Raw genomic sequence first — 10,942 nt, 5'->3', positions numbered from 1 at the left:
TTCCCCTTGGGGAGAACCTCTTGGTCTTTAGCCACCACTGAAGGGGTCTTATGTACAGTAGCCCAAAATGAATCATGCTGGATGCAACTGCCATCAAACCCAATAGTTTCTGAAACTGCTTGACAGTGAGTGAATGGCCTTCTCTGTGGTGAGGATTGACTAAATACAAACAGGAGGCATATACGTGCATGCATCATGGCCAAATCCCACACCACACCCAGATAAGTGGTTCTCTGTATTGAAGAAAGCACACTTTTCTTGTCATTAAGTTTTTACCACAGTTCTTTTGTGTGAGGGTTAATGACATCTCAATGTCAAACCAGCATCAGCTCTGATGGAGCTAATATCAACCAAGCATCGATGTGGTTGAGTCGTGAAAGTGTGGGGTGAGAGTGCAAGGCCAAAGGAAAAAACGGTATTGGTAGGCTTTTGCCCCCGAAAGCACTTCAGGAACTTACAATGATGAGGAAGAATGGAGAGTGGATCTTTTATATTGATCGTGACATGTTAGTCTTTGTACTTGATCTTAGACCTGACCTGTTTGAGTAAGTGTGTGGTGAACTTCAGTCCCCTGCCTGAATGGTTCAAAAGATGTAGATCTAAAATAGGATGCAAGCCTTAATCCTTTCGCGATGGCCTCTGTCCTCAGAGAGTGTCTACTCTTGTTCCATTACCAGAGCCTGCACGGTACTCACCAGAGTGTGGGGTAACCCCATTAAAACGAGGCAAAGAAGAACCAAACTGAATTCTGTAGCCTCTTTCTATATAGTGGGCAGGACCCATTGAAATAAATTTAGCAGTAGTTTCCATGCTGCTAAATATTCCACTAAGGGAATCAGTCTCTCAAAACTGTAATGTGGTGCACTGCTCTTCCCAAGAGAGGCCTTCCCTCTGAGGTCCTGAGCCACAGCATCTGCTAGGAAGACTAAATCAGAGCCTGCTTGGGGCAGGACCTAATGAAGCACTCTTTGCAGGGGCTCCCACACCACCAGGTGACACACTAAGGAAACCAGTCTCACGAGACTGGCCTTGGTGCACTTAGAATGGCTATCCCGGTGCCCTGTAGTGGCGAACCAGCAGGAACAGCCGTACTAGCTGCTCTAGAGACCTCTGTGGAGGTTGCGAGCCTCTTAGCAGCATTACGTTTCCAGGCGTTAACTGAGAGAAGTGCTCACCAGAGACCGCTTCACCCTGGAAAACGGCAGGGTTGCCAGACCAGTCTCCTGAGGACACTGAGGAAAGATGGGAACCATGTAATGCAAGAACGGTATTGTTCAAAATTCATGTATAACGTAAATATGTTATTAATCAATGTTGTTATCAATATAATTTCATTCCACATCACTTTCGATGGTGCACAGACATGATTTTTGTCACAAGGTGTGAAGTAACTTCTTGAAGACGAAAAAAAAAAAAAATGTTGGCTGTTCAGCACTTCTGTGATTCACCTGAAGTCACAATGGAATAGAAAAGCCTCTTAAATATTATGGCCTGCAGTGCAGCAGTGTAGTGCCTCAAGTAGCCAGCACAATGGTCAGATTGGTGATGGACTGGATACTGTACTGTACTGTACTGAAAGCTTATTTTAGTTCAACAAAACAAGACGTTTTTGCAAATGTAACAGCAGATCAAAAATCTGGGTCTGTACTGTAAAATAAAGATGAATTGCATGGTTTAACAATGCACCAAACAAGTCATAAACAAGAAACAACACATGTAATGTATTGAAACATCCAGTCAGTAGTCAGTGTTTCCACCTCTGACACTGATAACAGCCTCACATCGCCATCGGCTTGCCATTCCGCCAGCAATGCTGTTATCAACTCCACAAGGGCTCCTGGAGGGACCTGGCACGCTTGCACTCTTGGACTTTAGCTGCTCCCAAATGTGTTTACTGGGGTTCAAGTCGAATGACCTGGCTGGCCATTCCATCCTTGAGGTTCCATCCTTCTCCAAGAACTCTGTCACCATCCTTGCTCAACGTGGGCAGGTGTTGTCACCCATAAGCATAAAATGTGGCCACATTGCACCAACATACAGTCACACAGCTGGTCTCAGGATTTCATCCCAATACTTTTGGCCTATCAGGCTGCCATTTCTGACAATGAAAAACAATTTCTTCGGGTATGCAGGGTCAAGTATCAGTCCAAGTGTTGTGACTGTCATGAGTCCGGACCCGGTGTTCCTCCCTCTCACCACCAGAGGGCCACTTCCATTCTCCTAGACTCATTACCTTCACTCCGCTTAGCTGTGTCACCCACTCACACACTTACACTCACACCTGGTCACTAGTTCGACACACCTGTCACATACTCACACACACAGCTGTTCCTCATTTGTTCACTAGTATATAGTTTTGTCTCACACACCACTCTGCCTGCCTGGATTATTGTAATGTCAGTTGTTTCACATAGGTTTCTTGTGCTCGTCGCATGTATTTCGGCTTTTTCCCGTTGATTGTTTCTGTTTTGTTGTTGCTGATCATCACTTTGTCTGTCACATGACTCTGCTCCCCTTTCGGGCTTGAACTAATGGTAGAACTAAGGACATTTTTAGCTGTCTTTGCATTTATTTTGAAAGATGAGGCTCACAATTATGGAAAGGCTTGTTACATTTCTGCCGAGTGCTTGCGGTGTTCGGTCAATCACAGTGCACTGGGTCAGTTGGCCAATCAGAGAAGACTGTACTTGTAGGAAAGGAAAGACTTTGTAGAAAACTATGCGTTTGAGAGAGGCGGGGCATAGAGGACCTACAATAATGTACAGTATTTGTAAAATAACATAATCATATTCTGTTGCACCAAATACACAGCATGATGATCTTTAAAAAGCATGCTATGACCTCTTTAAATGATGACCAGTTTCCAATTATAGGCACCTGTCAAAGGTCAATAGGTACCTAATGAAAATCTGGAGGTCTTTTAAAAGCCATGAAGGATGACATTTCATTAATGACAACATTCACTAATGACAGACTCATAGTATGCATGGATTTGGTAAAGGGTACATAACATACACAGTTTCACCTAATCTCATGTTCATCTTGAGTACCTATAGTGTAGTACTGCATCCTTCATATATCCCAAAAAGTCTTAAGTTTTATCATATCTGTAAAAGAAAAATACAGCTTTCCGATTCTTCCTGGGAAAAGCCGAGCTCCTGGAGGCAAGCCGTGAGCGAAGCTATAATACTGATGTTTCGTGTTGTTTCCATTAACATGTAACAGTGTCATGAACTGTACAAGGTTTTAAATGGGTGTAGTTTTCTTCCTCACCACCAGGGGGTCATAGTGTGCTCCATGGGTGCTATAAAAGCTGAGGAAGTAGTAGAGTGAGACAGAGGACAGCATGGTGTGCCTTGTGTTACTTCTCTGTACTGGGAGATCATCCTTATTGAGAAACTTGGTTGTTTGCTGCTCAATTGTAAGTAATGCTTGATTGCAACTACTAAATGGTTTTCTGTATAATTTTGATGTTCATGCTTCTATGTATATGTGTCAAATATAGTTCTGAGGCAACAGTAATTGGAGGTTGTCAATCACAAAACTTAAGAATAGGATTTCCCTGAATGTTTGTATTTTTTTTCTGTAGAAGGATTTTGGTTATGGGCTTCCTTTTCCTTATACCTCAACTCATGCTATGGGAATAATGTGGAGGTGCTATCATTGAAGAAGAGACTGATGTACCTGGGCCTATGGGACACTTCATGTTATGTGTCTGGACTTTATCACAACAATCAGTATTCTTTACAATTATAAGGGTTTCTGTGGTTTATTTTACCTTGGGTTAATGTTTGATTTCTACTACTGTTGTTTTATTTCATTTTTGTGTTTTTTTTGTGTATGGTAGCAATGGAAATCTATGTAGTATAGAACTGTATTGACAAGTGTTGGTTTTGGATATGTTATGTTTGAAACAAAACAAGAACTTAATTGGCAAACATGTTTGAGAGAAATCTTTATTGATGTAGCTGAGTGTAATATGAAGAAATACAGTTGATCCCTCCTTCTAAAAATTGTATAGCTGTTTTTTTGTTTGAGAGATAGAGAATCAGTTATAGATGGCGCCCGAACAGGGACAAATCTGTATTCATTCTTAATTACTCTGGTATGCAGAATAAGAAATGGAAGACTTAAGTCCTGGTGAGAAGGATGAGAGCGTGCCCAATCCTGATTTTACAGCTGGCCCATTTGTGACACGTAGAGAACCTGTTAAAGAACTCATAAATACATTGAGTGAGCTGTATATTAATTCTGAAGAGGACGATTCCATTGCAGATCCAGATCCACCACCTCATTCTACAACGCCTCTACTACCTGATGAAAGGGAGGAAGCTGACTTGAACTTGTCCCTACAGGCAGTAATAGAGGAGTTAAAAGGACGGGTTGTCAGCCTGGAGAAGTGCAGTGCAGATTGTATTCAGAAGGTGAGCCAGTGCTGTTCACAAGCAGATCTTGATGTTCAGTGTAGATCCCTGGAGGAAAAGTTGGCCTATCACATCGACAGAGAGTGTGACAGAGTTAAACAAATCGTAGAACTGAGTATACAAGACTTGGGGAAGTCTATGGTCGACTGTCTAAAAAGGAGAGATCTACAGATTGATAACAAGCTAAGGTCGTGGGTACCAGTAACATCAACTCCAGTATCTATATCTGCTCCTGAGCAGTATTCGACCATAACACGTCCAGGTGTGAGGAAGACCCATGCCATTCCATCATCTCAGCATTTATTAGCCAACACTGAAACTGTACCTGCACCCACGTATCTTCCCCCTGTTAAAGTAGAGTTTCCCCATTTTGGAAGTGAGGGAGAGACTGATCCGGTGTCTTTTGTCGAGCGGTGTGAAGAATATTTGGCCATTCGACCCTTGAGTGACTCTGAAATTCTCGCTGCTCTTACTTCAGTATTGAAGGGTACGGCAAAAGATTGGTGGTTAGCAGAGAAAAGAACTGTATTGACATGGAATCAGTTTAAAGAAATATTTCTTCGCTCATTTTTAAATGACGATTATGAAGCTGAAGCTGAAAGAAGGCTGCTGGAGAGGAAACAGGGGTCTAAAGAGAGTATACGTGACTTTGCATTCCATTACAGGGCATTGTGCCTAAGATGGAAGAAGGACATGCCAGAGAGAGAAATGGTACAAGCCATATTAAGAAACTGTAATCCTCGTCTTGCCAGCTTGTTACGTGGAACAGTGAGAGATGTTAGTGAATTGGTCAGGATAGGGACCCAAATTGAGAAAGATTTTGAAGAATCCAAACGATATTGGAGCCAGGCTAATTCTGAGTTGCAGAAGAAAAAGACTCCCAATGATCGAGACCCTGTCCATAAATTGACCCATGCTAACACTCGTGTAGTTCAGTCTGTTTCAATTCCAAGTCAGTCTGAATTGAAAATGGTGACTTTACCCATATTACTAAGAGGTCGATATTTTCAGGCAATGGTAGATACTGGGAGCACCCTCTCTCTAATTCAAGAGTCCTGCTGGAATCAGCTTAAAGGACAGGAGCAGTGGAACCCAAGCAAAGGACAGACATTCATGTTAGCCAATGGGCAAATGCATGCTTCCATAGGCATGTCAAACTGGGAATGTGAGCTGCAAGGACAAAAGCTAAAGTTAATGTTGTATGTGTTAAGAGATTCAGATCTGACAGTACCAATAATTCTGGGAATGGATTTCTTAACTTCAGCTGGGATTATGCTGGATTTCCGGAGGGCCCAGTATGGCATAATATCTCAAGAGGAAAACGAGAGCGAGAAGTTTCCCCTTTTGCCAGCCAAATCTCTTTCCGACTCCTTGGTGTCCTTTTACCTGGCTTTGTCTAATGAAGAAGTAACATCAAAAGTCCCAAGGGATGTTCAACAGCTAGCTCTCCAAGCAGATACCACCTCAGAGTTCCAGAATCACTTAGAGAAGTTGATGAGTGAATGGCCTATGGTTTGCACAAATGTGGTAGGACACTCTTCTGTAATCAAGCACTGCATCAACACTATAGATGAAATTCCTATCCGTAGGAGAGCCTACCGTGTATCTATGGAGAAACAACGATTCATTGACAAAGAGATAAAGGAGATGTTAGCCAATAATATAATTCGACCTTCCAACTCCCCATGGGCTTCTCCTGTTGTTATTGTTCCCAAGAAGGATGGTGGATCTAGGTTTTGTGTAGATTTTCGTGGATTGAACTCAAAAACTCATTTGGATGCTTATCCGATGCCCCAAATCCAGGACATTGTGGGATCTTTACATGGAGCAAGAATATTCAGTACATTAGATCTGAAAAGTGGATACTGGCAGGTGGAGCTGGAGCCAGAAAGTATACGTAAAACTGCTTTTGTGACATCTTCAGGGCTATTTGAGTTTTTACGTCTACCTTTTGGCCTCAAAAATGCTGCAGCCTCCTTTCAGCGTTTAATGGAATGTGCACTGCGCAAAATCAAGGGAAAGTGCTGTTTTGTATATATAGATGATATTGTGGTATACTCAAAGGATGAGAATGAACACCTGCTACACCTCGGACAAGTATTCCGCTGCCTCCATCAAGCTGGTCTGACGTTAAATCTTAAAAAGTGTAACCTGATGAAAAAGTCTCTTACTTTTCTGGGCCATGTGATCTCAGGCGAAGGCATTAAGACTGATCCTGCTAAGATCGTATCAGTAAGTCAGTTTCCTGTGCCTCAGTCTCTGAAGGATGTGCAACGGTTTTTAGGACTTGCTGGGTGGTATCATCGATTTGTACCCCGATTTTCAGAAAAAGCGGCCCCTCTACATGCTTTAAAAAGGAAGGGAGCCACTTGGGCTTGGACAGAATCTTGTCAAGAGGCATTTGAAATAATTAAGAATGATCTAACTCAAACCCCTGTCCTGATTTCCCCAGACTTTACCAAGCAATTTAAGGTCCAGACAGATGCCAGTGAGAAAGGGCTGGGAGCAGTTTTGACTCAGGACATAGAAGGAGAGGAACACGTTATAGCTTATGCTTCTCGTTTACTTCAGGGGGCTGAAAGAGCATACTCTGTATCTGAGAAAGAGTGCTGTGCTGTTTTGTGGGCTGTGGAGAAGTGGCGACCCTACTTGGAAGGTAGACCATTTGAAGTTATAACTGATCACGCAGCGTTGACTTGGGTTTTTAATCACCCCAAACCATCATCAAGATTGACCCGTTGGGCTATACGGCTGCAGGAGTTCGAATTTACAGTTCGATATCGCAAAGGTCAATGCAATGTGGTCCCGGATACATTATCCCGAAGTCTGGAAGATAAAGCGATGGTGAACATGGTACGGCAGGTGAGGTCTGCAAGTTCACTAGTAACACCCTCAAGTCTACCTGTGGATTGGGAGGAAATTGCCAAAGCGCAGCAAGAGGATACTGAAATAAAGGAACTAGTTGATAAGACATGCACTCAAGCAGATATCGATCCATTAAGAATCCATTATGTGGTAAAGAATGGCTTTTTATTCCGCAGTGTCCCTGATGGACAGAAAGGTCAGAAATTTCAGTTGGTGGTACCAGAATGTTTACGTGAAGACTTCTTGAAATACGCCCATGACAGTCCTTTGAGTGGTCACTTTGGTCGGCTCAAAACCCTTTTGAGATTGTTGGATATGGTGTATTGGCCCAGTTTACGCTCGGATGTTTGGAAGCACTGTAAAGAGTGTCAAGTGTGCCAAATGTATAAACCCTCTATATCCAAGTTGTCTGGTTACTTGCAGAACACCCCAGTGGTGGAGCCAGGATATATGCTTGGAGTTGACCTGATGGGACCATTTCCTAAAAGTCCAAGGCAAAACGAGTATCTTTTGGTGGTAGTAGACTACTGCTCAAAATGGGTTGAGTTGTTTCCTCTTCGTGTAGCTAAAGCGCCACAAATAGCTCATATCCTGGTAAATGAGATTTTTACTCGATGGGGTACTCCACTCTATTTGGTTTCTGATAGAGGTGCACAGTTTACCTCGCACCTCTTGAATTTAGTATGCAAGCAATGGGGGGTAACCCAAAAACTTACCACTGCCAGTCATCCTCAAACTAATCTCACAGAGCGTATTAACCGTACGCTTAAAACTATGATAGCCTCCTACGTAAATGAACATCATCGTCATTGGGATCGATGGTTTGCGGAATTCCGATTTGCCATTAATACAGCCTGGCAAGAAAGCACTAGATTTACACCTGCCGAAATCGCTTTAGGGCGAAAACTGAAAGGACCAGTAGAGCGAGCCCTGTCAAGTCCACCTGACCCCAGTAACCCTGCTTATGCAGTACTGGAACGGTATGAGAACCTACTGAAGTCAGTGAGAGAGAATGTGGAGCAAGCTCAAAGGAAGCAAAGGCATTATTATAACCTTCGGAGAAAACCTGCTAAGTATCAAGTTGGGGAGCTGGTATGGGTGCGCACTCATCCCTTGTCACGGGCCAGTGAAGGTTTCATGTCAAAACTAGCTGCCAAGTGGAAAGGTCCAGCCAAAATTCTAAAGTGTTTGGGTCCAGTTAATTGTTCTGTTGCATTCTTGGATTACCCTGACCATCCAGACACGTTTCATGTACAGAATCTGAAGCCTTTCCATGGTTATGTTAAGCCTTCCAATGAGGGGAAGGGTATGTAACAGTGTCATGAACTGTACAAGGTTTTAAATGGGTGTAGTTTTCTTCCTCACCACCAGGGGGTCATAGTGTGCTCCATGGGTGCTATAAAAGCTGAGGAAGTAGTAGAGTGAGACAGAGGACAGCATGGTGTGCCTTGTGTTACTTCTCTGTACTGGGAGATCATCCTTATTGAGAAACTTGGTTGTTTGCTGCTCAATTGTAAGTAATGCTTGATTGCAACTACTAAATGGTTTTCTGTATAATTTTGATGTTCATGCTTCTATGTATATGTGTCAAATATAGTTCTGAGGCAACAGTAATTGGAGGTTGTCAATCACAAAACTTAAGAATAGGATTTCCCTGAATGTTTGTATTTTTTTTCTGTAGAAGGATTTTGGTTATGGGCTTCCTTTTCCTTATACCTCAACTCATGCTATGGGAATAATGTGGAGGTGCTATCATTGAAGAAGAGACTGATGTACCTGGGCCTATGGGACACTTCATGTTATGTGTCTGGACTTTATCACAACAATCAGTATTCTTTACAATTATAAGGGTTTCTGTGGTTTATTTTACCTTGGGTTAATGTTTGATTTCTACTACTGTTGTTTTATTTCATTTTTGTGTTTTTTTTGTGTATGGTAGCAATGGAAATCTATGTAGTATAGAACTGTATTGACAAGTGTTGGTTTTGGATATGTTATGTTTGAAACAAAACAAGAACTTAATTGGCAAACATGTTTGAGAGAAATCTTTATTGATGTAGCTGAGTGTAATATGAAGAAATACAGTTGATCCCTCCTTCTAAAAATTGTATAGCTGTTTTTTTGTTTGAGAGATAGAGAATCAGTTATAAACATATATTCACTTATGTGCTGATTTCCAACAAAATACAGAAATCTGGTGCAATTGTACTTACATGAATGGCGTCTTTTATCACAGGGGCAGCTCCAGTGTCGACCTGGGCCTTGTTTATAAAACATTCGTCCCTCAAATGAAAAGAACACACAAACGCACTTGATAAACTCCGTTGCTGCCTCGGAAAAACAAACTGCATCCACTGTTGTCCAATGTAACTCTGGGTTCTTGGGGAAGCTGAACACGGTAAACTTTCCCTTACATCCAGAAACGCACTTATTTGGAGGCATTCTCGAACAAATCCTATGCAGCTCTGCCAACGATTTTGAAGCACGTTGATGTGCGCTGTCTCGCTCTCCTCTGGCCAACGTGTGCGCGGACGTGGTTTTCAGACAGAAATGCTCATATAAGGAGTTTCGCTCTATGTTCCGCTCTTGTTTACGTCATTAGATCCACAATCGAAAAAAACTGCCGAAACTTAGTAAGATAAAGTAAGATTTTCGGCACAGAAATTCTCAGTCATTCTTCATTATTATTTTTCACAACTTTGGTCATGTTTAGCATGAGAATCCATCTCTTTAACACTTTGAACCACTCTGAATACACGAAACACAATTGTACCCCCCCCCCCCCCTCTAAAGAAACACATTTTGATTTTGGGACAACTTTGATGAAAGGTTTTGATCTACTTCAAATGTTGACTAGTGTAAATATAAATGCGTGTGCGTAACGTGAAGTTGTCTTGAGTTGTTAATGAAGAATCTTGAAAACTTGGTATAAATATTTACTGATATGTAACATCAAAATATATCATGAAGCTCATGTCCAGGCCAATGTTTAAGATTCTTCATTAACTACTATCAATATATATATATATATATATATATATATATATATATATATATATATATATATATATATATATATATATATATATATATATATATCCAATATAACCAGTAGTACCCAGCCATAATATGCTGTATATATTTGCAGTCGTTATGCAAATAAGAGGTGTAATGTCTCCTAGTATTATGCACTTCAAGCTCTAAATAACTGTTTAATGGTTAAAAAAAAATAAAAAATAAAAAATAAATAAATAAATTTAAGTGCAATACATTTCAGTTACCATAAACTTTAGCTATAACTTTGTTAATGCCAATCTAAAATCTTGCCTAGGGTGGCAACAAAGTCTGTGCTAGCCCTTCATTTGGGTAAATCTACATAAGTCTACTTACAGTTGTCTCAGTACATTAAACTGGCATATCAGAAGGTATTTTAACACACTGAAAATTCATTCTTCCTGAATAAAGCATAACAAAGAACTCCATTAAGTCTGAGCTATGAAAGAGCAACCTCTGGGCAATAAAACTTTCTTCTGAGATCTGCCTATTTTAACAAGGGAAGCACCAAGTACTGTACCAAGGGAGCACACTTACAAACCGGCCAAAAGAACAGAAAACTTGTATTTGTGCACTGTCTGGAGGTTCAACCAGCAGAC

At 41.4% G+C, this 10,942-nt stretch overlaps 1 protein-coding gene across 1 annotated transcript; it reads left to right on the top strand.

The window, feature by feature from the left end:
* Positions 1–3,223: 3,223 nt before the first annotated feature.
* Positions 3,224–5,386, top strand: LOC128031594 (uncharacterized). Its single transcript, XM_052619918.1, has 3 exons — positions 3,224–3,421; positions 3,590–5,321; positions 5,378–5,386. The coding sequence occupies exons 2-3, from the start codon at positions 4,122–4,124 to the stop codon at positions 5,384–5,386; spliced, it is 1,209 nt and encodes a 402-aa protein (XP_052475878.1). The 5' UTR covers positions 3,224–3,421; positions 3,590–4,121.
* The last annotated feature ends 5,556 nt before the right edge of the window (positions 5,387–10,942 follow it).

This window comes from Carassius gibelio, chromosome A17 (genome assembly GCF_023724105.1).
Source record: "Carassius gibelio isolate Cgi1373 ecotype wild population from Czech Republic chromosome A17, carGib1.2-hapl.c, whole genome shotgun sequence".
Classification (NCBI taxonomy): Eukaryota; Metazoa; Chordata; class Actinopteri; order Cypriniformes; family Cyprinidae; genus Carassius; species Carassius gibelio.
The sequence above is the reverse complement of the archived record's forward strand: the minus strand, read 5'-3'. Positions and strand labels throughout refer to the sequence as shown.

Coding starts and splice junctions, on each gene's coding strand:
- LOC128031594 (XM_052619918.1), top strand. CDS start 4,122: ATGGAAGACTTAAGTCCTGGTGAGAAGGATGAGAGCGTGCCCAATCCT.